The sequence below is a fragment of the Trametes versicolor genome, assembly GCF_000271585.1.
Source record: "Trametes versicolor FP-101664 SS1 unplaced genomic scaffold TRAVEscaffold_9, whole genome shotgun sequence".
Lineage (NCBI taxonomy): Eukaryota > Fungi > Basidiomycota > Agaricomycetes > Polyporales > Polyporaceae > Trametes > Trametes versicolor.
The window spans coordinates 2,289,034-2,316,054 of record NW_007360329.1 but is presented as its reverse complement, the minus strand read 5'-3'; the positions used below and the strand labels follow the sequence as shown (position 1 = coordinate 2,316,054).

The window sequence follows — 27,021 nt, the reverse complement described above, 5'->3', positions numbered from 1 at the left end:
GAGGCACTCTAATCACGCAAAACAGTACAGATGAGCGAACCTCACGATGATCTATCGATTAGGCGCCGCTCTCCTACTATATCGGGGTCTGGATTTCATGGTACATCGGCACCCTCTTCAAACACAACCAAAATTACTGGGTTGATACATATATAATCATTCAAAGCTTCTGGAGACACAAAAATGAGCACCAAACAGCAGGATAATGGAGGAATGAGGGGGCATCGTGCGCGGACTTCGGGTGATCTAAGCGCTCATACCGGACCGGGGGCATTACGTAATGTCACTCGCAGCGGACGTGATGCAGCGGCAGCGGCAGCGAAAGTCGCAGCGTCAACTTTGACGGCCCCTATTGGCGACATCTTCCACGGCCACTTGATCACCAACGACCTACTGGATCACTGCTGGATCGCGGCTCGGACATCTCCCCCGCCGCTTATACTGAATAGCCTCCACAAAGCTTCGTGCGGCCGCTGCCTCCGAATCACGACAGGGCCTACTCACCTGCTCAGTCCTTCACGCGTTTACGCAACGTTCTCGTGCCAAGACGCGCTTTGCACGTAAACCTTGAGATGTGATGGACGAGCGGTCCTTCATGGGGTCACACCCCTTCCCTGGGATGCCCGGGTCGACGGCTACCATCCGCCCAGATGTTGTGGAGCCCCCTTCGCCGGAGGATGGTACGAACTTGAAGCGCAGTCTCCAGATCGACATGAAGGGACTTATGGGCGATGCGGTCGGGAATGTGAGTACATTCGCTGTGTTTTGTTGCGCGCGTGAGTGCAGCGTACCGGAATGCTGAACCGTTTGCTAGATGAGCATAAGCCCCGATAATAGGGACGTGGTACTCGCCTCGTACGTCTATCACCAAGAAAGCTGTAGCGTGCATATTCAGCTTCATTCTTCACAGTCGCAAAGGATTGTTCATTATCGACTTGGAAACACCCCTTCACGTTCCTCGGTAAGGGTTCAGAGGTCGCGCGTGCTACTGGAATGCTCACGCGGGAGTGCAGTTTCCTTCCGCAGGGAGGTACTTGGGATGTCGCTGACGTGCAATGGAACCCGCACCTTTCCCATAACGAGTACATCGTATCCACTTCGAGCGAGAAGCTGTAGGTCATCCTATACAAGTCATGTTATCGCGCTTTGACATAATGATGCAGTCTCATTTGGAACCTTCTGCTGGGTGGCCGAACGTCTATCGAGCACGTTCTGCGTTCACACTACCGGGCTATCACGGATATCAACTGGCATACCATCGAGCCCGATGTCGTCATTAGCACAGGTATTGACTCCTGGTTATGGGCTTGGGACTTGCGCACGGTCCAGAAGCCTATCATGGGTTTATGCGCGTTCGGTCGTAAGCTCTTTTGTCGACGAAGTTATTGTGTCTACGAGTATTGATTTGACCTACAGCCGGAGGCACGCAGGTCAAGTGGAATCGCGTAGACGGGAACATCCTCGCATCCTCTCACTCCAACGAGGTCTTGATCTGGGACAGACGAGTACGGTTCTTCTGTAGATATAATTTCTTCCCCTCACCTCGTCTTTGCAGAAAGGTTCCTTACCTATGCAACGGGTTCGCGGGCACAGCGCGAAGATATACGGGATCGACTGGGCGCATGACAGGCGGAACGAACTCGTCACTTGCTCGCTAGACAAGACGATTAAGATATGGGACACCCATATCGCGCAGCCGACCACGGTCATCAACACCTCGTACCCGGTTTGGCGTGCTCGAGACCTGCCGTTCGGGCAGGGTGTCCTGAGTTTGCCTCAGCGGGGCGAGACGACACTCGAGATGTACGCTCATGAGGATCCCACGACTCCTATCGAGAAGTTCGAGGGACACGCCGATGTTGTGAAGGAGTTCGTCTGGCGACGAGGCGGAGAAGGTGAACTACTATCTGAGTTATCCCAGCGCATAGGCTTATTCGCCGATAGACAACTCTGAGTTCCAGCTTATAACTTGGTCGAAAGACAAGACCTTGAGGTTCTGGCCTGTCGATACAGAGGTCGTACAGGTACAGATTCGGATTGCAACATCACCACGTCGGACACCTTCTGACCGTGGAACTGTAGAAAGCAGGTCGGACCCCTACCAGGACCACTACGATGAACCGTGGTCGGCAGGACTCAAAGGTTTCGTTCAGCAATCCACCCATCGGCAACGACCTTCCACCAACCCTCTCTGCACCGATAGGATTCCGTGGGATCTTGGCAGAAGTTAGAGCGCCTCCCCCGCACCGTCCTGTGCGCTTTTCGAACCGTGAGTCTGCGGGGCGACGAAAGACCTCTGATGCCGGTCGAGAGGACAAGGCGCAGTGGCCTCCGCGCTCGCGACCCGTCTTTGTGCCTGCAGTGGCGACGAGCGTGAAGGATAGCGGAAACCCGGGGACGATGAGCCGTGGCCCCTTTGCTGGAGCACGCTCTAACCAGATCACGACGTTCCAGTGGTTGTCGAACATCAAGGTTGGGCAGCCGCGCGATGGCAGCTCCGGACCTAAGAGCGGGGGTGACAGTGGGAACGTCTCGAGGATCAACTCGGGGTCGCGCCCGCCATCCTCGACGGATCTTACGATGTCACATACGGCTTCGAGGACACGCGGAAGGAGTATGAGTAAGGATAGGTTCGATGAGCAACTATCGGATCTCATTCCATCGCTCAACGAAGAGTGAGTCGCTATGATCAATCCAAATATGTCGTGCTAACGTTTCGCAGGATCACGTCCGTTGTGAGTAAGCTCAACTCACCCAAGCTGAAGCTCGAGAAGGTATGTTACGCTTACAAGTCGACGAGGGCCAATGCTAACCTGTGCGCACAGGCCGACTTCAAGAAGCGGGACTGCACATTCGGTCTCCAAGGGCCGTGGGGCGAGTCGACATCCGTCTTCCTCCGGGCCACGTTCACCTTCCCGCGTGACTACCCACAGGCTAGCTACCCTGGAGGAATCCCAACCATTGACCTGGAGAAGAGTCCGCTGATCTCGATGAAGCAGCGCGCTTTCATCCTGCGGCGGCTGCGAGATCTCCGGGAGCACCAGCGGCCATGTTTAGAGAAGTGCCTGCGGTTCCTGCTGTTTGGCGACCAACAAGTGGACAGTGCGCGTCATGCGGCGATTGACTCTGAGTCGTCGTCCGAGGACGAGGCGCAGACTACTAGGAAGGGCGACAATACCCTCTCCTCTCTGCGGAGCGACAAGAATCTGGCCGAGCCTAGGACCTCACAAGGGGTGTTTTGTGCCAACGGTATGCTGTAAGCCGTTTTCCCTGTAGTACGGATACTCACCGGAGCATCTAGGCCAACTGGTCTGCTTCGACAACGCACCCCCGAGGATCGTCCGGAACCCACTCCGGGAGATCTCTATCTCACCCTCGATATCCTCCCGTCCCGCCGACGCCGGACCCAGGATCTTCCAGTCTCCCGCCCTGCTGTCAGATGCCGTGCGTCGGCTGACGTCCGCCGCCCAAGATCGCGAGCCGCAGTCCGTCGAGCGCAAGCGGAGCGACGACGCGAACAACGTGGATAACGTGCTGCGGATCATGGACGGGCTCTTCACCTTCTCGCACGTCGCCTACGCCCCCAACAAACCGCGGCGCGTGTCGGAGAACTCCCGCCAGGTGGACGACATCCCCTCGCAGTATGCGCTGCTGCCTGCGCAGAGGAGCAGTGGGTACACTGTGTATATCAACAGCACGGATGGGCTTGTGGGGGAGCCGGACGCGGACGCTGCGGCGCGCTATGTGTTGAAGGGAAAGCTGTCGGGGATGTTTAAGGCGAACACGGCGATCGCGAAGACGCTAGGTAGGAGCGACCATGAACGAGTCTTGAGCATGTTACAGGTGTTGGCGACTCGGAGGCCGGAGGAGCATGCTTCGATGACGCACCTTGGGATCGACCCGCTGGTTGCTACGTTGGCTATGAAGCTGTGAGTTTGTGTGCGGTTGGTGACTGGATCATACTAACAACCCATAGTTACAATGAGCTTCTGGCGGAAAAGGACATCCAGATGCTTGTCTTTGTCTCTGTCCTACTCCTTCGGACGTTTCCACCAGGTACGTCCACAGTATATTCTCAGACCACAGGCGGTCTCATAACCTGCCATCTAGATTCGGAGGACGTACCCAGCGGACGGACACGCATCTCTTCTGTTTCGCCTTCGCCGGACGGGCCCATCGCGTCGCGCAAGATCAGTCTGGAATACTTCGACCCGCGTAGACAACGACAGGGCAGTCCTCTCTCGCCCCCGGTATCGCATTCGCCTACCCCGATGCACACACCAGGCGGGTATGCCCCACCCATGGCTTCTCCGTCGTCGTCCAAAGGGTCGTGGTCAAGCATCTTCAATGCCAGTAGCATGCGACAACTTGTATCTGGTCCGTCTTCTCACTTCTAACTGAATGAGACAGTGCTAATTGTGGAACAGGAGTGAGAGCGGCGTCTGCGACGACTCCGGAGGGCGCGAGACAGTCTGCGGGGTCTGCGGGCAACCGGCGCGTCACGATGAAGCGCGAGAGCGCGCGCCAGTCGTCGAATTCGCCTATGGCAAAGTCCTCCTGGGAAACGTCTGATTCGTCGATTCCGTCTGGTATGATGTACGCGTCGAAGAGGAGGCCGACGTTCTCGCAAGTGCTTTCTAGCAAGACGCCGATTCAAGAGAAGAAGTCTATCATTTTCCACGCTGCGGTCGAGGCGCGGCCGTCTTCGTACGTGTTCTGCTGGTCCGTGATGGTTCATCGCGGCTCTGACAAATGTTTTCCGCAGACCATTCCTCTCACCTGCGCTGCGCAGCCAGTTGGTCTGCCATGTTCTAGCTTATGCGGAAATGTTGCTCGCCTGGCAGCTCCCCGAAAAGCGTGGCGAACTGCTCAAGCTCGTCGAAAGCGATATCCAAGGGCTCTCCCTGGATGCCACTGTAGCAGACGAGACCTTGTACTCGTCCCCAGTTGGTCAGTCATGTTGGATAGTGCTAGCAGTTGTTGAGATACTGACTGAATCGTCGTACAGGTTATCTGCGTCTTTGTGAGACCTGCGGACATCTTGGCGAGCCGGGGATTCCAACGTGCACGGCATGCGGAGGCCGTCTGCCCGCCCGTTGTTCCGTTTGTCGCTTGTCCATCAAAGGTCTGTTGGCTCTTTCCTGCATATTCATGACTTACTTAAACTGATTTTTGCGTCAGGGCTCTTCCACGTCTGCTCGAAGTGTCTTCATGTGAGCCATATGAAGTGCTGGAGAGCTCGTGACGACGCATCCTGCGCGACGGGGTGTGGCTGCATCTGCGCCCTCCCTGCGTTCGAGCCGCTTTCGAGTGGAGCAGTCGTTCTTTCGCCGATCATGCAGATTTATCGATGAAACAACGAGATAACTTGAAACGAAAAGACGATATGCTTGTGATGTTGTGGTTTTGCTATTAGTATGTGTAACTTTGGACACTGGATATCTGTAATAATGCCCTGTAACAATACTGCCGTATATTATCTATGCCATGCATTATTGCGCGTGTTGTCTGTAGAAACGAAGAAAGGAGTGCGAGACAAAGGGATGTTCACGATGCACGTGATCGCGCCCATAGCGAACAACAGCGGCAAAGAACGCGGTCGCGTTGTTGACCTCAAGCGCCCTCACGCACGCTCTCTCCACACCCCCACACCCACCAGTACTCATGCCTCCGGTTGTGCACACCGAGGCTGAGGAGTCCGACTTTCTCTCGAGCCTCTTCTCTGAGGTCGATAGTGCGCCCATCCCCGCACCCTCCTCCTCGCCGACGCGTCGACGCGCTGCCGCACCTCAGCCACGCACCCCACTCCGCGCCTCGCGGTTCAACGGCTCTCCTCACGGAGTACAGGCGAAGCATGTCCCGCAGGCTGACTCGCCCAAATTCAGACATACAGTCTACGCGGCACAAGATGTCGACTTCGATGCCCTCATGGACGGCGTCGATGACTGGGACTGGGACGAAATGAAGTCCGACTTTCTCACACCTCACAAAAGCAGCCCCGTCAAAGCGAAGGTTATTGATAATTGTACATGCTGCACCATATACTTCTAACACTTTCTATCTTAGCGGTCGAGATATACACTTGCGCAAGAAAAATGTAAGCGCGACCCTGCCACGCGTTGCATTGTCAAGGGCGTGGAAGAGCGCTTCACTGCCGGCCGGTTCGAGAAGGTATATTCTGATGCACCTTGAACAGTACAAACCCGAGCCATCTCTGAAATTGTTTTATTTGCAGGTATTGACTGTGGTTGCGGTTTTGACTAAAGATACACGTCATGTCGTTCTACGTGACGATTGGTCGCACGGCGACGTCCGCACTGGTATGTGCATTATTTTGTTCAACTCCACGTCCTCTGAAGTTGTGTTGTATAGGCGATACTGCCAACGTGATCGGGGAATGGACGACGCCTTCCGCGTCTTCCTCTTCACACGCTCCGATGCCCAGCATCACCGTGTGCTCAAAGCAAAACCTCTTCATTCATCACCCTGACGTTCTGCTCACTGCTACCTCTCTTTCGAACGCCTCCCAGTGTCTCCGGAAACCTCTCCTTTCCAACATGGTGCGGTCGAGTTCTGACGTGACGCCGTCCCTCATTTGGGGAAACATGCTTCACGAAGTGATGCAAACTTGTCTCTCTGTGGCCCGTTGGGACGACAAATTCATGGACAAGAAGATTGCGGAGGTTGCTCAAGCAGGCCTTGGAGAGTTACTGCGAATCGACATGGGAGTGGAGCAAGCGATCATCGAGGTCAAGACAAGGGCCAAGGGCCTCAAAGTCTTCGCAGAGAAATACATCGCTCAGTCGCCTAAAGTAGGGTCTGTTCTTTGGAAGAACGAATGGCATGCTAATAACGTCCTCAGCCTGAGGCGTACTTGGTCAACACCAGAGCTGGGCGCGGAGAATCGTCGCTACTTGCTATCTCGCAGTTGTACGACATCGAAGAGGACATCTGGTCGCCCACGTACGGCCTCAAAGGAAAGATCGACGCTTCCGTCGAAGCCGTGGTACACGACCTGGACGACTCGAGCACTCCTTTCGCCCGCACCGCACCTCAGCTCAAGAAGCACTCGTCCCCGATGCCGTTCGAAATCAAAACCGGTCGCGCAATGGCGGGCATGGAACATCGCGCGCAGACTATGCTCTACACGCTCCTCATGGGTGAGCGGTACGGGGCAGAGGTCCCGAGCGGCCTGCTCTACTATACGCAGAGCGAGGAGGTCGTCCGCGTTCCTGCCGCCAGGAATGAGATACGGGCGCTGATGGTAATGCGAAATGAAATGGCGACCTATATGATGCACAGGCTGCGAGCAACGGCCTCCCTGTCTGTCAAAGCTGAGGACGAGGACCCAGAACAGACTAACTTGGCCCCGAGCGAAGAGCCCTTCCTGCCGCCGACCATCGATGACAACAGGACATGCGGCAAATGTTACACGCTCGATACTTGCATGTTATATCGAAAGGTGCGTCTCTTTCGCTCTCCATATTTCATAAATCTGACACGTCCTGCAGGCCGTCGAAGGGGTCGAAGACGATACCTCTGACATCGCGGATATCTACGCGCTCAAGACCGGGCATTTGTCTCCCTTACAAGCCGCGTTCTTCAAGAAGTGGGAAGCCCTCATCTCTCTCGAAGAGAAAGATATGGTGCGCTTCAGGAAGGAGCTCTGGACGATGGCCGCCAGCGAACGCGAAGAGCGCGGACGATGCTTCGGCGGGATGGTCCTCGACGTATCGTATCGTCCACCGGCCCCGACTAAGGCGGCGAATCAGAAAGAAGGCAAGATCCACCGTCTGACCTACCGCTTCAGGAAGACGGGTGCTGGAGGAGCTTCTCTTCTGAGCGGACACATGGTCACCGGGGACGCGGTGACAGTCTCTGTCGAGCCGGAGTTGCTCGCACTCACGCGCGGATTCATCGTGGAGCTCACGCCCGACGCGGTCGTCATTGGAGTGGACCACGAGCTCGACGAGGAGCTTATCGCAGACCGGCTGCGTAGCATCCGGGGCAACTTCATGGAACAGGTGGTGTTCCGTATCGACAAGGACGAGCTCTTCGGCGGGATGGGGCGCATCCGGGACAACCTCGCCCAGCTGTTCTATGCAGGCGGTGACCCGCGCCGCCTTGAACTCGTCGTGGACCTGGCGAAACCGCTCTTCTCCGAGGATAGTCTTCCGGAGACGACGGAGGTGACTGCGCATTTGAACCAAAATCAGAAGCGGGCCGTGTGCAAGGTGATGCGCGCACAGGACTACGCGCTCATCCTTGGTATGCCGGGGACGGGGAAGACCACGGTAATTGCTGCTATTATCAAGGAGCTTGTGAAGGCTGGCAAGTCGATCTTGCTGTCCTCGTATACGCACTCCGCCGTGGACACGATCTTGTCGAAGCTGGACGATGCAGACTTCGGTATCTTGAGATTGGGTAACCCGGACAAAGTATGTCGTCTTTGATTTATTTAGCTTTGCGCGCGTCGACTAAGCGTGCTGTCAGATCCATCCTGATGTCCAGAAGTATACTATGGCTGCCAGACCGCCAGCAAAGAACATCGAGCAGCTCCAGCAGCAAGTCATGTCACCGCCCGTAGTCGCCACGACTTGTCTTTCCATTGATCAGTACGTCATTCAACTAAGCGTCGCTCACTGGTGCGATATTGAGAAACTTCACAGTCCGCTCTTCTCGAGACGGAGATTTGACTACTGCATTGTCGACGAGGCGTCTCAAATCACATTGCCCACCTGCCTCGGCCCCCTCCGCTTCGCCGACAAGTTCGTTCTAGTGGGTGACCACTTCCAGCTTCCACCTCTAGTAAGTCGCCTGTCTCTCAATGCGAAGACACAGTGATAACAGCCATCTGTAGGTCAAGAACAAGGCGGCTCGCAAAGGCGGCCTTGAGATCTCGCTCTTCCGAAGGCTTTCCGATGCCCATCCAGCAGCAGTCGTCGACCTTACGCACCAGTACCGGATGAACTCAGACATCATGCTGCTGTCGAACAGATTGATATACAGCGATCGCCTGAGGTGCGGCTCGGACGCTGTTGCCACGCAGAGCCTATCATTGCCGAATGCCAAGTTCCTACGCCTCCTTCACGCGAAGTCGACTTGCCACGACACCTGTTGTTGGATGAACAGGCTCATGGCCGAGAGGTACATCGCTTCCTGCATGCGTTCAAGGTCAACGCTGACGAAGTGGTCGATGTGATAGTTGCAAGGCCGTATTCGTCGACACCGACCAAGTGCCCGCCCGCGACTCCCGCGTGGGCGACCTAGTAGAGAACAAGGTGGAGGCGCAGCTTGTCCACCAGGTAACCGAATGCCTCCTCGGATGCGGCGTTAGGCAAGACCAGATTGGGGTGATATCGCTGTATAGGCAACAGCTCAAGCTGCTGTCGTACCTGCTGCAAGACCGGAAGGAGCTCGAGATGCTCACCGCGGATCGCAGTCAGGGTCGCGACAAGGACTGCATCATCATCTCGATGGTGCGCTCCAACGACGACGGCATGGTATGTCTTACGAAGGTCGTTCCGAGCTGCAGTGGCACTGACGCGGGGCATAGATCGGCGAGCTCGTGAAAGACTGGCGGAGGATGAACGTATCGTTCACGCGTGCACGCTCGAAACTCATCATCATCGGCTCGCGCAAGACACTGCAGGGGACGCCGCTGTTGAAGGAGTTCTTCGACCTCATGGACGGGCGAGGCTGGATCCTAACGCTTCCGCCCGACGCGCACCTCATGCACGACTTCGCTGGCGGTACGCCGCGGAAGCGCGCTGCGGGGGAGATGGCCGCGGACGACTTGACTTCGGGTTCGCCGCTGGTCAAGGAGAATGGCGAATCTGGGAGCGCGAAGCGGCGCAAGAACGTGGCGGCGAGCGAGGAAAGCATCTTGAAGGGGCGGCCGTTGCTGCGCGATCTCGTGAACGCGCACAAGTGATTTTGGACTCTGCCGGCTGGACGGTGACCTCTTGGTTGTATCTTGATATTGCGTTATATGTGTATCATTCGTATGCGTCGGGCTCGTATATTCGATAGCCTGACATAGCTCAAACCTCCCGTTGGGTCTCGACGACGGGTTCATCAACTTTCTCGTTGGACTTCGCCTCTTCTCCTAGCGCGACGGCAATGCTCTCAGACGAAGATCGACCTTCGCTCTCCATGGACTCCTTCAGCTTCTCTGACGTCTCCATTGAAGCGCGCGGTTGGGGTTGAACGGCGTGCGGCTCCTCGGGCTCGGAGGAGATCTGCGCTTCCAAGTCCTGTTGCCGATTCCCATTCGACTTGGGTGGGCCATAGGTGCGTTTAACGCAGGTTGGGCGGCAGATGCTGTTTGATGGGCCGACAGATCAGCAGGCTGTGACGATAGTGCAGAACCAGTCAGCATGCGTATCTACGAGTGAACTCATGAAAATCCAAGAGACGTACTGCAATTGACGCGTGTGGTGCTTTGAAGGATTTACCATACGGCGCCTGAAAGTCCAACAATATCAGTCGAAGGGAGAACTTTGGGAGGAAGATGCAGGTGGCCGTACACAACCAAAGAGGTATGACAAAAGGCATGAGGCACAATGCTAGAACCTTGGCGCAAAGATCGTCGAGCGCGACGCCTTGTTTCTGCGCATTTTCCTCTGTATGTCGGTCCCGCGAGTGTCCACGGGTCAGGAGGAGTAGTACAACAAAAGAAAGCCTTCTAGATACGCACGAGGTCCTTCGTCCGACATCGAAAGAGAGGTCTACACGATAGCGGCAAGTAGTCATTTTAGTGCAAATCATCAGCGAGATATATCCCGTGTATCTGCTTCTTTCTTCCACGGGACAACGCTGCGGTGATGCACGGCGCACGTAATCAATCCCGAAGTTGGGCAGTGCCGACAGCGATAGCGTCGGATGCGTTTGATACGGGCAACGTGGGCCGACAACTTCAGGAGCTGCGCGGATATGTCAAGGGACAATCGCGGGCGTCGGGTATGTGCTCGCATTGGCGTGGTAAACGGTTATAACTTTCGTAGTGAGCATGAAGGTCAGACAAGTCTCATGGACGTAGGAATTACATGCTTAGTTATTCGGGTTTCGTGGCCTCCTTCTCCGTTTCCGAGCCGGCCATGTCCTCCACCGCTGTGCTCCCTTCGGACTGAGATGATTCTAGCGACTGCTTCTCGCTATCCATGGAAGGCCTCTGCGACGATTGGGTCGGAACGCCCATCGGTGGCTGAGGGTTTGGCTGAGCGGTGGTCGATAATTCAAGCCCCGTTGCGTCGGCGAGCTGAGAAGTCTGCGCTTCGTCGGACTGGGCTTCAATCTCGAGGTCGACTTTCTGGCGGGGAGTGGAAGTGGACGCAGGGTACTCTGCTTCCTGGACGCAGCCCTTAAAACAAAAACGGCTGTATGTCAAGCCCATCCATAGCGTCAGGACACTGTTCGATAACCAATGAGCATCGATAGTTTGCGGTAGATGTCGGTCGTCACGACCTACCCAAACGACGATGATGGCGTGCCGTACGCAGCTACTCACAACCAACCTGGAAGAACACGTCTCAGCTATGGGTGTCGAGTAGATGCGGCAATTCGACTCTCACAGAGCCATACGGGGACGCAACATGGCAGGCACACCCAGGCCAAGATTTCAGCTGTACGGTCCGTGCATAGTTCTTTGGAGGACTGATGTCTCCTCTTCGTCCCACAACGCCGGATCATCATTGTATATGCTCCCCTGCTAATGGGATAAGTATGCAATGGTCAGGTAGATCACGGCCATGCCGTAGGGGTGGTCAAAGTAGCGTACCGATTATGACCCCGACTTGTGTTACCGACAGTGCAGTGGGGCGGAGTCGAGGGATCTTGGATGGTGAGGAGAGCGTAGGGCGGGGGTGCTGTGAGTCTCCAACGTTCAGGCTGATATCGAAGGGCCTCTGAGAGAAAGGATACTGCGCCGTTATCAACTCGATAGCGATGAAGCCGGAGACGCAGAGCCTCTTTCGAGCGCCCAGATTGATTGCTGAGGATGGAAGATGAGGAGACACGATCGCAGTCAATGACACTCCGCGTGCATCGTTTTATGCGACGGATGCAATGACATGAAGCTAATTTACTGACAGTATCTCATTGCATCCGTTGATGGTCCTGAAGGCACGCCGCGGAAGCGCGCTGCGGGACGAGGTCTTCTGACGGCTTGAAGTCGAACTTGGTCCTCGCAGACCAAAGAGATCCCCAAAGCACTCGTGAGGACCAGGAGGGGCAAGCACGCGGTAGAAAGAAAATCGTAAGTCTTGAGGGGGCGGTCCATGCTGCGCAACCGTGTCGTGAATGCGTACGAACGACTTCGTACTGACGAGCGGCGTTTCGGTGACATCTTGATGTCGCATGCTATGATACATTCGATAGTCAACCAGTGCTCATATATCCCGAGCGCGAGGGTCCTCGATGTCGTGATCTTCGACCTTCTCGCTGGACGTCTCCTCTCCTGCCATGACCGCGGTGCTCGAAGATAAGGATGAAGATTGCCCCTCGCTCTCCGAGCATCCGCGCTGTGAGGGCTTGTCTGAGGTCTCCATCGAAGCGCGGGGCTGTGGTTGCGTAATGCGCGGTCCCTGCGAGACGACTTGTCCTTCGAGATGTGGCTGCCGCTGCTCAGCGCGCTCTATCGGCTCGGAGTATCTGACGCAGCCTTTGTGAGTGCAGCTGTATGAAGTAATCACAGCTCAGTGAGCTATAATGACAGCCCAGCGAATCAGTCAGCTCATGTTTCTGTAAGCGAAATAAGAGGAAACCGAAACGTACTGTGATCACGGCATGGTTAGCTTGCGACGACTTGCCCCATGTCTGAGAATCTGTGAATGTCAGTCCGACAACACGAGACTTGGGGTTGAAAACGCAGGCGATCGTACATAAGATAAGGCCCAGCATACAAGGCAGACAGAACCACGGCAGAATCTCACAACAAGCCTCTTCGGCGCTCCACCTCCTGTCGGGTCGTTCTATATCAGCACCGGATTGAAACAGCGTAGTACACAGTGACGATATGAGTATAGAGTCAACGTGCAGAAAATCGCCGAGTACGCACGAGGTATCCCGGAAAGCATCGCCACAACTTGGGGCGAGCGTGGACTATAGGCCGTCGTGGAACGTTCACGGTGGTGGCTGGGGAGATGATTACGCAAGTATATTCGGAGTCCCTGCAAGATATAGGCAGTACATGAGCTTCTTTATTCCACGGGCAACACTGCGGTGATGCAAGCTGTCAATCTTAGGTGTCGTCGCGGTCAAGGCTGAGAAATATCATCCGCGCAGAGTTCTTCAAGTATGTCGGCGGCGGTAATGAAAGCAGCAGTAACATGTGCCATAGTAGTGTAAGGAGATGATTTCGAGGCGAAGCGAAGGTGGTGGTCATAAGCAAAATCGAGACTAAGCGCCGCCACCCGGGGGAACCTCTCAGCGCGCCAGCCAACTCCGTTTCGTCTCTCTTTGACCGCGACCGCCCTCACTCACACGTTCATCTTCCCCCCGCTACTAATGTAGCAAGTCGTGTTGCAAAGACGAATAAAAAGTCTCTCAAATCATACGGAACAATTATTTATGTGGGTGAGTGGCACATCGCTACATCATAGAATCTACTACTACGAACTTTATAGCTGCATGTGGTCCCATTGGTAACGTCTAGACACAACTACGACCACACCTTGTAGTACAGACAGCGAGGACTATCAAGAAATGAATCCAGATCTATTGCGGTACCTCGGTCGCCGAAGGCTCGGACTCGTATCCAGGTAGCGACTCCGACTCGGAGTAACGGCCGTCCTCCGACTGTCCCACGTACTCAACTTCACCCACGCTCGCACCTTCAGCCAGCGCCATAATTTCACGAGCAAGCCCCGATGGGAGTCGGAGGAGGGCCGTGTTGGCGTCTTCTGTCGACGGTGCGGCGGGTAGCTCCAGGCTGCGTGGCTGCTGGTCCTCCACTGTCTGACCTCCAGGCGGCACTCCGTTGAAGCCTTGGGGACGTAAGGGTGCACGAGCCGACATACGCCGACTCTGTGAGGCTTTTGACTGCAGCGGCAAAGCCGAATGACGAGATGCCCTCCGGCTACGAGCGAACTCGCCGTCGTCTTGCGCGGATGCGCGGCTGCCGTCTTCCGCTCTGCTGGAATGCTGTGTACCAGCTGAGACGACTGTGGTAGACAGCGAGACTGGGCGTTGCTCCATAGCGGTGGTACACGTGGCCCGAGTGTGGTCAGATTGTGTGCTGTGGTGTAGACTTTGGTGGGTATCCAGGGAAATGCGATGTCGTTGCCGCCGCCGACGCCGCCGCCGGAACATCCAGAGCGTTAGGAGTGGTGCCGCAACCACGAAGGCAAGACCCAACACAACGACGATAGGAAGTATCGTGTTGATCAGTCTTCTCGAGGTTATGGAGGAGAATGTCGCGTCAAACGGTCTTTCCGAGCGCCCGGCAGAGGTGGACATCGAGGTAGTGGTAGCATTGAGAAAGGATGTACCGGGTACCCAGGTCATGTTTGGTTTGAAAGAGAGAAATCCGGGGGGCCAGGAACGTGTGGGTCTGCCGCTTTGGAAGGTCGATTGTGCGGGAGGAGGATTTGAGGAGGCAGAGAACGCGGAAGCTGTCGGGACGAAGTATGAAGATCCTTGGCTGCTAGCGGCCGATGGGACGTAGCCATATCCTGAGCTACTCTGACTCTGTGAATCAAGGAATACGATATACCCGAAAAATCGACAATTAGTAGGTGTAACATCAGGATAAAGACCAGTATGTGCTCACCATCATTGGGGAGGTCTGACCTGCCTCAGGAAAAGACGCATAAGTCACCGTGACGGAAAGAGTTTCTGGGACCGCAAACGTGGTTGCATTAGGCACATATGGGTCGCCAGGGAGTTGTGTGAGGGTAAACATGCCCAGGGAATATGGGAGTCTAGGGGGAGGCATGAGGGATATGAAGGTATGCGAAGGTTATATAATGTCGAGAGCCAAACTTGAACGGACATGCCCAGAGCGCGCTGTGCCCTTGCGCACATGCCTTTCTGGCGATGCCGTCAGCCTTGGGCATTCGGCAGCATCGGATGTGAGGCTTGAACTTGAGCTTTGCGCTTTGAAATGGGCACGCTGGCACGCAGAGAAGATGAGAACGCGAACAGAGAACTCGATATCGCAGCGTACCTGTGTAGTAACGAGACACCACCTCAAACCTTTCAGAGGCGATCTTCGTGAAGCTATATACCACACGGCTGCTGACCTGCGGTTAGATATATTGAAGAGGCCTTCGCGGGTCAAGGCTCTCGGATGATGCCAGGACCCGCGCCTCTCCACCAAAGGTTTGTCCAAAGTTTGCATGTCGCACCTTCCATATTTAGAAATTAGCCCTGTCCAGTTTGCATGAGCAAGCTGCCATATTGGGATTAGACGCCCGCTAAGCGCTCGGGGCCTTGTCCGCGTGTTGCATGTCGGAGGCCTTATCATGGTCGGATTATGTTTGTACCTGGCCATGCGCCGTTGCCGTTTGTGCTCCTCCCGTAGCATCATCCACATATTTATATGAGACCGTTCGCCACATATCCTTGGAGGGTGCAAGAGAAATGAAGAGACTTTGTTTCCTCCCTGCCCACTTGAACCTGCTCGCGCGCAAGTCTACTCACGATGGACACGCTGCCGGACTCAGGCTCGTGCATGCGTCGCATACGCAATATCGACTTCTGTAGTCAGGAACTCGAGACTCTGCTACCAAACCGTGTACACAAAATCAGCGGGACCACCCTCGATGCTTTTGCTGCGGTAGCTCAAGAAGTTGCCGACGCGTCTTCCAAGGGACGCAACTTTGCTTTCTTCTCGTCATGGATCCCGGCGATCGTGAGCGGGCGCGAACGCGATGGCGGGCATGCCGGTTCCATAGAGGAACACCTCCTCGCTGCTGTATGAACAGGATCACTCAGTAATTTCGAAGGGAGAAACTAACCTACTTCGTACACAGTGCAAAGATCAAGACCGCGCGGATGCACGCAGTAGACCGCGATGGGCAATTCCACTCTGCGGCGGGGACCCTGCACATTGGGTCCTCGGCTGGGTGGACTACAGCTCCAAGGAATGTGGCGTTGTCGACAGCATTCCCGAGCTAGAATCGGCCTCTGAATGGGCGAAGCCAGTGAGTTGCAATTTGTTAGAGAGCCTGCACTGGTTATGCTAGATGATTACTCACCTTGTTCATATCATGAAGCTTCTGCATGCAAGTATTGATCGCCTACGCGAATCGCTTGGGATGCCAAACATGGACTGGTCAACCATGTCAATGAGTGTGCGCTCTCCGGCGCCGCACGAGCAACAGATGGACAGCTGGTCTTGCGGGCTTTTCGTGATGATTGCCATGCAGACATTTGCTGACAACTGGGAGCACCCACTTCTGGGGGATAGCGCGAAGGAGGCAGTCCGGGCGGGCGCCTTACGCGCGCTGCTGAACGTTCCGTGAGTCTGCGCACTCGACCCTTATCATCAGCACGATGTACTCACACACCGAGCTTACTCCAGCCCGCGACCGTCTCGCATACGACCGCCTCACGCAAAGATACCTCAGGCTGAGGCTGAGGCGATGGCGGTTGACGAGACGAAGTTGCCGGAAGTCGTAGCTAGGCCGATTGGTTCAGCTGCCAGTGCTCAAGCATTGCGGGGCAGCAACTCGGCAGGATCCTTGTCAGACAACTCAGCGCGCGACGCGGGCAGCACGAGCGGCAAGAAGCGTGCACTGACCGAGGTGGTGTCCGACGAAGAGGATGCTGCGCCGCCGGCAGCCAAGTTCCAGAAGGTATCGACGGAGCCTGAGGCGCAAGGATCACATCGTCGGGCACGGAAGACGGCTGCCCAGAGACAACTCGTACTCACCAAGGACCCCTGGACCCGTGAAGTCGAGGCACATCGAGTGCAATGCACGGGGTGTCGCCAATGGGTTGTCCTGAACAAGAAACGCCAGTTTGACGGGGCCAACTGGGAGAGCCATAAGAAGCATTGTAGTCACATCACCGGGATGAAGACCGTACGTCATGCGGAGATAGAGGGGGGTAAGGTTACCTGGAATAAAAGGACGGTCGCGGCGGTGAGTGATCTTGTGCAAGCATTGGAGTGAGCATGTGGTTGACATGAACGTACCAGACTCCATCTATAGCACGTATCTTTCAGACCATCCCAGGTCCTCATTACCCGGCTGCGGGCGTGGATCCAAAAGGCGATACTCGGAAGCCTCGTGTGAAGACTCCAGAGCCTCAACCAGCGCCATGCCAGCATCTCCGTGACGGCGTGTACACGGAGTACGTCCTTCGGACACAGACACGCTCCCTTGGCGGTATATCTCCGAGTTGGCGAGGTCGTATTGCACGGCAGCTGTTCAGGTACAAGCCATTCCCTCCCCTGCGTAGTGAACAGGGCCCGGAAGCGGCCTCGGGATCCACAGCTCCCCGTCCCAGTGTGCCATCGGATGGGAATGCCGAATGCGAGGAGAAAAAGTGGACACTGAGGGAGCAGCTGGACTTGGATCATGCTCTTGGAGGTTGGGCGCGTTGGACTGTGGACTACGGCCGGCAGCTTGTGAAGTCGACCCGATGCGAAGGCACAACGATGAACGAGAGCGGTGTCTGCGATGCGTGCCAGACGCTGGGTGAGAAGGATGCGGGTTTGAAAAGATCTATCACGCGGGTTTGTACCTATTTTTGCGTTGTGCCGATTGTGTGCTAAGAACGACTTATAGAAGAACAAGGAGTCGGAACTACCTGAAGAGGAGCAACGCCATATGAGTGTGCAGAGAGACAAGTACGCGCCCCTTACCGTATTCAAGTCGACTGAGGCGCGCGACTTGCGGCTCAAGATGGCAGATCCCGTGATCTTTCCGCTGGTGCAGCTGCTCGAACGCGGCGACGTTGCGGGTGCCTTACTCTCCCTCTACCAGCGAGCCAAGGAAGGTGGTCTGGCGAAATACCAATCCTTCATCGATATCTGCGCCGTCTTGGATGAACAACTAGCCCGTGCAGAGAGTGATAGCCCCGGCGCCAAGAAGGGCATCCGATACACTCAAGACTACCTGAACTTCATGACGATGATGCGTTCGTATGGGCAGCAATCGGGTCAGCAATATAGTATATTGACATCTCAGATTGGCGGGCCATCCCCGCGTACCCTTCAGTATGTGTTGTGCTCATTTCGTGCGATGGATCATAGCGCGGGTCATTCTGACATCTACGCGCAATCACACAGGAAAGTCATCAAGCGCTCTCCAGATGTCCTCACCAAACCAGATCTTGACTTTGAGAATGTCGCGCGCGTCAAGCGCCTTATGGACATTCTGAAGTATAACGGCCCCGTTGCCGTGGCGGGCGACTGCACCAAAGTACGCCAGCGCCTCACATACTCGAACGATCACGGCAGCCATGTTCTCGGCTCTACACTGCCGTTTGAACAGTGCGCCGTTGCCGACACTGAAGAGATCTCACGTCTGGTCAAGCGGATTGGAGAGGAGAAGCAATATGCTTCTCAAGTGCGCGCCATTCTGATCAAGGTGAGCATGCCATTCACCATTGTAGCAGCACTATTCACTGACTTATACTGCATGGCACTCGGAGATCCCTTTGCCCCATATCCCACCCATGGTGATAGCCCTCCGCCCAACGAAGGGAAACGACGATGCAATGGGCATCCATGCGCTGCACCTCCAGCTTCTCGAGATGGCCCGCCAGCTAGGCATCAAGGTTGTCTCGCTCTCCGCTGATGGCGCATCCTCCGAGCAGGGCGCACAAAGTCTGATGGACCATAGCCAAACAACACATGCGCCTATTGCGTACGAGTACAAGCACTACGGAATCGAGCTCCGCGCACCTGTTCTAGCGACTGGGCCATTGATCTCATGCCAGGACCCCCAGCACGCCCGCAAGACCAGCCGAAATCAGCCTCAGCATGGTACACATACAGCCAGCCTCGGGCGTGGTGTAATGGTCAATCGTACCCTGGTATCTTTGCAAGAGACCGGTACCTCAGGTCTGGTGCGTCGCGATATCGAGAACGTGGACAAGCAAGACGACGGCGCCGCGCGCCGCCTCTTCCACCCCACAGCGCTTCAGGCTATGACGAAAACGGACGAGAAGGGCACGTTATGCGTGCACGACGAGTTCCGGGGACTTTTTGTTTATTTATTCATACTTGGTACGTCTTACTTCCGACCATCGCATCATGACTGCGTAGCATGATCTACTAAACTTTGTACGTCTAGGAGAGCTTTTCGATGCCTGGCTCAACCGTCGACTGGCTGCTCACGAGCGCGTGCTTGCTGCTCTGCGTGCTCGTCTCTTCCTCAACATATGGCATCACCACATCAAGTCCATGGAGCGTCGCTTTCCCGATCTATACAAGCCCCATCGCGCGTTCATCTCTCCTGCAAGCTTCAACATCTTCAATCGACTCTGTGATACCCTCATCCTACTCATCCTCGCGTACGACCGCTTCTACCCGGATCAGCCATTCTGCCCCTGGCTCCTCGGCACTGAGTTCGTCGAACACTTCTTCGGCCTCGCTCGAACCTTGCTCCCGAACTTCACCTATGCGGAGCTCTTGAAGCTAGTCAAGCATGTGATGCTTCGGCAAACGATCCTGCTCTCTGGGAAGGTCAGTGCAAAGAAGGAGCGCACTTCGCGCGTTGGATATGCACTCGACTACGACCCTAGTCCGCTGACACCTGAAGAGCTCAAGAACGCACGAGTCCGCATGCCAAAGGCCGTGCTCGACAAGCTGGTCGAGCTCGCATATAAGGAGGCTGCCCAGATTGCCAAACAACTCCTTCGCATGCCGGTCCCCGTCCTTCCCCTCAAGCACATCCCCCTCCGAGCCCCCAACCCCAGCTCCAGACGCCGCGCACCCAAAAACACTGTCCAGGAAGACGAGGAGGATACAGCAGACGAAGAGGACTTAGCAGACGGCGACTCAGACTCCCTAGCAGACGACGCAGAACTTGGGGAAGATTCGGATGAATCAGATGACGAGGATGGCTCGGGCGAGGACGCTGCATCTGGTCCCATTGCTTGTATCGCCGTGACTGGTAGCACCGCCGCACCTCTCGCGCAGGCGGCCGACACGTCCTCGGGTCTCGGAGATTCCGGTCTTGCTGCACTTGCTGAACAAACCGCAGATGCTGCCGGATACACTGCGCGCTATGCAGCGCTCTCGGAGGACTTCGACGCGGCGATACAGGAGGTATCTGCAGCATCGGATCCGACCCTATCAACGCTGTGTGAGGCGACTTCCCCTCTCCCCATCGTGACTGCAGTGCCGAAGCCGTTCATAGGACCACTCCCTCCTCCCATTCCTCCCTCGCCCTCAACGCCCTCTGAGTTGATGGATGCGCTCTCTCCCAAGTTAGGGAGCCGGATTCTCGACGACAACAACAAGGTTGTGGTGCAATCCATGCTAGACATACGCGTCAAAAACCAGTCGAGCACGCGGACTCGATCGGAGCGGGTCGTCATGCTCGACCCAAAGTTCGCGCTCAGCCGCTTGAGCAAGCCCAATGAGAAGATGTCCATGCGGGAGGGTTCGCATCATGTCCGCGTCTTGCAGGACCTAGCGTCGTCCGCTGTAAAGCCCGTCAAAACAGCGCGCGAACAGCGTTGGAATGAGACTGCGCGGCAAGTGCAATTGATCCTTCGGGAAGAAGGTACGCCCCAAATGATCATGACGCTGTTCTGTATTCTAGCCGCTAACTACTATGACAACAGACCTTCCGAACCTTCATAGCAAGAACGTTACGAGTATCAATCCGCTTCGCCCGGGAGCACTGTTGATCATGAAGAATGAGGCTCGTACATACCTTGGTGAAGTACTCGATATCTATAAGAAATCAAACCGCCGCCATGGATCCCTCGACATGGCATCAAGTACATCTGGCCTTTCTTACCTGTCCCTTCGCGTGTATCTTCAACATCTGCCAGCGGTACGTTCGGATTTGATGTTCATGCAGCAGTGTTACAACACTTATTAATTCGCACACAGGAGTTGGCACTGCACTCCACGCCGAACGACGACGAAGACGCTGAACTGCCATCGGACGATGAAGATGAAGACTTTGAAAATTCGATACCGCCGTTCTCGTGTCGCAGCGGAACCGTGGATATCCATACCCATGCGCCCGCCGATCACCTACTCTACAACCTCGGGACACTAGCTAGCTCTGGTCCCCCCCATCTACTAACACTCAAGCCGTTCGCGGTGGCTCGCTGGCGTGCATTGACACAAAAGAAGGTGCAGGAGAAGCTGATTATCAGGATTCCAGCGAAGGTGAATATGGCGGCGGCGGCGGCGGCGGCAGCAGCGACGAGTCCTAGTATATAATCAGCTAGCGTCTACTACCTAGTACTATAATTACATGCTCAGGGTACTGTACGTCCGTGTCTCTTTCTTACGCGGTAGCGAAAACAGACTACAGAGTCCCCGACATATGTTTCATGACATGACCCAATTAGGTGAGTCACGTTACGTGACATTTTGTTATTTAGTGACGTTTTGTGACAATCCTTGTCCGATTTTGCATGTCCGAGGGCCAAAAGTTTGCATTTTCGAGGCCGAAATGGCCGGTAAAAATGGACAAACCTTTGGTGGAGAGGCGCGGGTCCTATGATGCCCATAGACACCGTGACCGTGTAGGAAGAAGACGAGGACACTCTGGGCAACGGCAAGTACTACCAACCTCCGCGCAGTGGTGCGAAGACGATGCCGACAGCTTTGCGCAGAAACTCAATTTGGCGACGAACATTGGCAATGATGGCAGCACTTTCGTCAGGTAGTCAAGTCCGAAGCTGTGCGGCGACACACTTAACAGAGGTGTTCGAGCTGCGCTGCAACACTATCTGAACGGGGGCATGAGTGATAAGTATGATGGACCGTCATACTGGGAATGCTGTGTACGCACCATACAACCTCGGCATGGTCTAAAAATGACCGTCGCGCTACTTTGCAGCTCGAAGCACAACCCCGGTAGCGAGGGTGAAGTTTCTATCCCACCTCTGAGATTATGCGCATAGTGCACCATCGTCGAGTACTACCGGGGACCCTTTGCTGATGGAACACGAGAGGGTGCCCGTTGTCGAGTTTTGATGTTCTCAATGGCATATATCTTAAATGACAGCAGTGCTCCGGGCTTGCAGGACAACGCTGACTCCAACGGCTTGAGCAGTGTAACGAGCGTTGAACTCCGCTTTCTAAGTCTGCCGGCGTATGAGTCAAAGAGCTGGCATACCGGCGTTATGGGCGCGCTCGTCGACGTTTGCAACGTCCCAGACGATGCTCTTTACGCTCCTCGAGCTATCCTTAAAACATGTTTAATCGGCCTGGTTACCTCAAAACTCTTCGAATCCCCAAATTCTCTCGCTGGCGCCTCAGCAGGAGAGCTGTGATTGACGGTCGCCCCGAAGTATGGAAAGGTGTCAAAGACGGTAAACAAATCTGTTTGATGCCCAAGGCGTGGTGACGAGCCTGAGTTGTGAGACGGCCACGTTGCATGCCGAGCTGCGGTCGGACACACATAGCGTGTACATCAGATACATCTATTGAGATGTCAGTATGGCAGTGCGCTTGAGTACCAGTGCAACCCGCACCGTTCCGTACCATCAAATGTGCAAAGAACGTCGCAGTGTGTTGCCGTCGAGTGTTGCAAAATGTAGTACTGGCCGCGGTACTAGTATAACGGCCCGCAGTGGAAGCCTATTGTGAATTTATATCGTCGGCTTGGAGTTCTTCAAGACGTCGGTGGCATCAATGAGCGCAGAACTAGTATACTCGATTATGTAGAGATACTTTGGTGATCTCAATTCGGAGCGAGGGCGATGGTCGTAGAAAAATACAACTTCCCGAGCGGCGCTAGAGGCCAAGCTTGCTAGTGGCGGAACCCACGGGAACTTGCGCGTCGGTGGCTGTGCCAACTCCATCTCTCTTCATGACCGTGACGATATCGCCCACTTAAGTCGTGTTCGTCCTTTCACTCACTACCATCTAACGCTAGAACAGACTATCTGGATATACTTGCTAGCTCATCTGCTTGACCAATCGCGGTCTTACGAGCCCGCGGGCCGCCACCGACGGTGCCAGTGCGCGCTACAGCAACGCCGTGATTTCGCCAACTTGAATACCTTTCAAGACAGTGCGCGCAAAAGCGACGACATGTCTGTCCTTGGGGCTTCAAAATCAGGTAGCATCATGTTGGCCATATATAAAACAGAGGTGAGTAATGTATCGTAGGTATCATGGGATTACAACGGCTGTCACGAACGGTAGTCCAGACTCGGAGAGCGAATGTTATCAAGAAGGAGATCTATGAAGATCTGCCAGTGTTCACCTCAGAGCCGGAAGGCTCGGACTCGTATGCGGGCAGCGATTCCGAGTCTTGACCATTTTCCGACTCTCCTGCGTATCTGACCGCACCGGCGTTTGCACCCGCCACCAGCGCCATAATTCCCTGAGCGAGGCCAGCAGGGAGTCTGAGGAGGACTGTGCTATCCGCCTCCGTCGAGGGCGCTGAGGGTGCGTCTCGTCGTGCCGGCGGTATCTGCGTCTGCGCCCTAATGAATTCTTCATTCGAATTGGGGCCCGGATGCGTATAGCTAGGGCTTCTCCGCGAGCCTTTGACTTGGGAAGACGCAGCCCATGGGCGAAGAACGTCGCTCCCGCTTTGAGAAAGTGCACTGCCGTCCTGCCCGGACGTGCTACCGTCGTCCTCGGCTCCAGCGGATTGCTGTGCCATAGCAGAGGTGACACCGTTCGACGTTGATACCTCAGAGTGTTCTGCCATGGCGACGCAGGTGCGCTGTGGCTGCGTGTCGTCATTTCGAAACTGACTGACGCCCTGGACTACGCGGCGTCTCCGTCGTCGTCGATGAATACAGACCGCAAGGAATAGGGCTGCGGCTACGAAGGAAAGACCTGATACGATGGCGACGGGGATGATGATGTTGTTTGGCGGTCCCGAGTGGGAGGCCGGTGGGTTCGAGATGATGGTTCCGACAGAGGTTATATCCGTGGAAGCGCGAGTTCCGGTGAGGACTGGGAGATTTGAAGAAGAGGTTTTTGTCGGTGTGACAGTGATGCTCGGGGAGAGGTTGTTGTTAAAGTCCGTAATGCTCGTGATAGAGGTAGAGCTAATCGACGCCTGTGAATAATGAGCATGAGGATTGTCAAATGCCAGCAATCAGTGCCCTGTTGAGACGCAGATTGGCATACACTTACGTTCGCAAAAGGGTCGCTGGTGCCAATACAGGCTGGAGTACAGTGGGTGATCGTACCGGGATCCACAAAGACTATGGATGCGGAAGAGAAAGCACTTGTGAAGCGAGGGCCCAGTGCGAGCATGGGGACGAAGTGTTCGAATATCGAATGCAGCTTGTGGGTCGTTGAGGGAACCAGAGTACTTCGAGAGCCCTTTGTCTGCGTGCGAGCAACCTTGATATGAGCCTAGAATCAGGGAGCTGAGACCAAAGTACATCTGCAGAGTGCGATGCTCAAAGCCGATCACTGATACGTCCAACGCTTGAACAAGTGGCAACTCATCAACTAATTCCGAAGATGGCAGAGTCGGAACTTTGGTGGAGCTTGTTAAAGTTGTTATGCCGGATTAAGTGGTGAGGAAGATGTTCGACCTTTTAGGCCTGTTGAAGTGCATGTGGCTGTTCCCTTGATTTGAATGCTAAAGACCTATAAGGGCATCTTCAGTTTTGACAGATCATGTCTTGACGGTGAGCCCAGATACTCGTTATCGAAGGTTGGCGGTATATGGGCGTGGCGCCGAAGTATCACTTGGCGTGTTAAGTGAAAACTTGAAGCGTGCTGCGCCGCTCTACGGCAGTGTTCAGATGGGTTGACGCGCACACGTGTCTAGAGTGAGTAGGGCATTTCCAGCGACTACACAACGCCGCCGGAGTTCTGTGATGTAGGTGAGGGAAACGTCCGCAGTCACTCATCATCTAGTCCGCGTTGTCCAGCTTCGGTCCAGGCAGCGGACGTCTGCGCGAGCGGAGATGTGACGACCGCTTATCCGACGCTCTCTCGTTTCAAGCTCGACCTCCACTTTCTCTAACTCTGGCCTGATAGTGTTATACAACAGGACGTGAAGGAGCAACATCGGTGAGCCAATCAGGTGCGGTAACAGACGTCCACGCGACCATAACAACTCACTGGCAAGCTTCCCGGGCCGCCGCGCGTTGAGGCAGGAGAATTGGATGCTATCAAAAGTCAAAGTGGAGTGTGCGCACAGTACTAAACAAGTAAATTCAGCATGATCTGGAAGACAGCCACGACCTGTAGTTCGATAACAAACGACTTCAAGAAGCGGGTCGGAATCTGTTCCCATCGAAGGTTGAAGGCCCAGTTTCGTAGGCGGGCAAGCTTTCCGTGCCCTGGCTCTCCTCAGGCCCTGACACTCCCGCAGCCTGCCTGATCCCGCTCACGTTTGCGCCTCCTACCAGCGCCACCAGTCCCCGAGCAAGATCTACAGGGAGTCTGAGGAGAACTGTGTCCGACGTCTCCACCGTGGCCGTTGGAGCGGGGGGTACCGGCCCGTAGTAGCGCGGCAGCGGAAGTGTCTCGGGCCCTAGCGATGCTCTGTCAACAGGTCGAGGCCGCAAGGCGGCACGAGCGGGCAGAGAGCTTCTTTGTGCGGTTTTTGCATGGTATGGTGGGCCCCAGGGAGCCGGATGGAGGCTCGCGGGGTATACGCTACCGGCTCGCGCGTCCGCGCCGCCGCCGTGAGTGGCTGCAGCAGAATGGCCCTGCGAAGGGCCTGAGATGACTATGATGGAAGAAGGGGGGAGCGACGTCTCGTGCTCCGTCGTGGCGCCGCTACGCACGCCGGCGGCGAGCAGATCGCTGTGGTATGGACTCGGACGCCATTCGTCGACGTGATACATCGCGCCGATATGCGACGTATTGTGACGTCTCCGTCGGAGGACATAGAGAGCTGCTGCAGCGGAAAGGAAAAGGCACAAGACGACAACGGGGATGGAGATGATGACACCGATAGGTGGCCCTGCGTGCGTAGAGGAACCCGATGTGACTCTGGTCGACGGAGCCGCAGTGGAGGCGAAGGTAGAAGACGATGATCCAATGGCAGACCCTTGGGACGAGCTCGGGGTTGTGGCCGAAGCGAGGGTGACGCTGCTAGTAGAGTTTTCGGTGGTCACTGACCCGGGAGTCGCAGAAGTGGATTCAGCGACAAACGGAGTAGTGAGGCTCGAGCCTGGACGTTGAAGCGCAGGTGGAGTAAGCAGGCTGGTGCTGAAGCTTGATGACTCCACCGAACTACCGGGGCTGAGCGTGTTTGTGGGGCTGAAGGCGCTTGTGAGACCAGGCGTGTTTGTGGGACGATTAGTGGACGTGCGGAGAGAGCTTGCATTCGATGTGGATGTCTCAAAGCGCTGACTATCAGTCAGAAGCATTGAGATGCTGGGAGTGATACTCACAGAGGAATCGGAGGCGGATGTTTGAGCACACAGTCCCCAACCCGAATCACAATCCGCCATCGTCAATTCGGAGCGACTGGCAGCAGGGATAAGGTAAGGATGACACGAGCGCGAAAGGCAGCGAAGGGGTGCACGAGCACGGCGGCGACGTAGGTATCAGTAGAAGTCTGTCGGGATAGTGAATGAGAGGTCCAGTCAATATTTTATAGCGAGTGCACTCGATGCCATCAGAATACTTTACCTGTGTATCGTATGCACCTGCTCAGAAGAGGTGAGCACAATCAGACGAATGGAAATCATATCGCTACATGCACCTCAGTGAAGACGCCATAGCACAAGCTTAAGATGAAATGACTGCTAGGTTTGGCCCGCGCGCAACAGTGCACGGGAACTCGGATATGATCGTCGTTGCCTTCTGCGGTGTCCAGGGCTGAATATGGATGGCGTCGTTGACGACCGCACTGCTTTCTGGCGGTTCGTTATGGTTATGACCACCCTGCCATGGAGGGTATCCTGGGAAGGAATTATTCATGGACATGAGCTAGCTGC

The 27,021-nt window shown here is 55.4% G+C and overlaps 4 protein-coding genes across 4 annotated transcripts; 3 read left to right on the top strand and 1 right to left on the bottom strand.

The window, feature by feature from the left end:
* Nucleotides 1-595: 595 nt before the first annotated feature.
* On the top strand, nt 596-5,217 carry TRAVEDRAFT_50605 (uncharacterized protein; the record flags this gene model as incomplete). The annotated part of the gene is made up of 18 exons (XM_008043006.1): nt 596-745; nt 815-855; nt 911-961; nt 1,014-1,112; nt 1,164-1,360; nt 1,417-1,505; nt 1,556-1,895; nt 1,945-2,024; nt 2,083-2,675; nt 2,723-2,774; nt 2,826-3,249; nt 3,302-3,929; nt 3,977-4,056; nt 4,111-4,377; nt 4,428-4,707; nt 4,766-4,946; nt 5,009-5,125; nt 5,182-5,217. The coding sequence occupies 18 exons, from the start codon at nt 596-598 to the stop codon at nt 5,215-5,217; spliced, it is 3,705 nt and encodes a 1,234-aa protein (XP_008041197.1).
* A 447-nt stretch (nt 5,218-5,664) lies between these two features.
* TRAVEDRAFT_129037 (Dna2-domain-containing protein) lies at nt 5,665-9,934 on the top strand (the record flags this gene model as incomplete). The annotated part of the gene is made up of 10 exons (XM_008043413.1): nt 5,665-6,000; nt 6,067-6,171; nt 6,236-6,320; nt 6,373-6,812; nt 6,863-7,462; nt 7,512-8,438; nt 8,494-8,619; nt 8,873-9,147; nt 9,206-9,503; nt 9,557-9,934. The coding sequence occupies 10 exons, from the start codon at nt 5,665-5,667 to the stop codon at nt 9,932-9,934; spliced, it is 3,570 nt and encodes a 1,189-aa protein (XP_008041604.1).
* Nucleotides 9,935-15,643: 5,709 nt separating this feature from the next.
* TRAVEDRAFT_50602 (uncharacterized protein) lies at nt 15,644-21,358 on the top strand (the record flags this gene model as incomplete). Its single annotated transcript, XM_008043005.1, has 11 exons — nt 15,644-15,916; nt 15,975-16,145; nt 16,218-16,462; nt 16,526-17,087; nt 17,144-17,683; nt 17,736-18,166; nt 18,239-18,539; nt 18,604-19,180; nt 19,248-20,684; nt 20,746-20,960; nt 21,020-21,358. The coding sequence occupies 11 exons, from the start codon at nt 15,644-15,646 to the stop codon at nt 21,356-21,358; spliced, it is 5,091 nt and encodes a 1,696-aa protein (XP_008041196.1).
* Nucleotides 21,359-23,333: 1,975 nt separating this feature from the next.
* TRAVEDRAFT_50601 (uncharacterized protein) lies at nt 23,334-24,367 on the bottom strand (the record flags this gene model as incomplete). Its single annotated transcript, XM_008043004.1, has 2 exons — nt 23,334-24,167; nt 24,245-24,367. The coding sequence occupies 2 exons, from the start codon at nt 24,365-24,367 to the stop codon at nt 23,334-23,336; spliced, it is 957 nt and encodes a 318-aa protein (XP_008041195.1).
* Nucleotides 24,368-27,021: the final 2,654 nt, after the last annotated feature.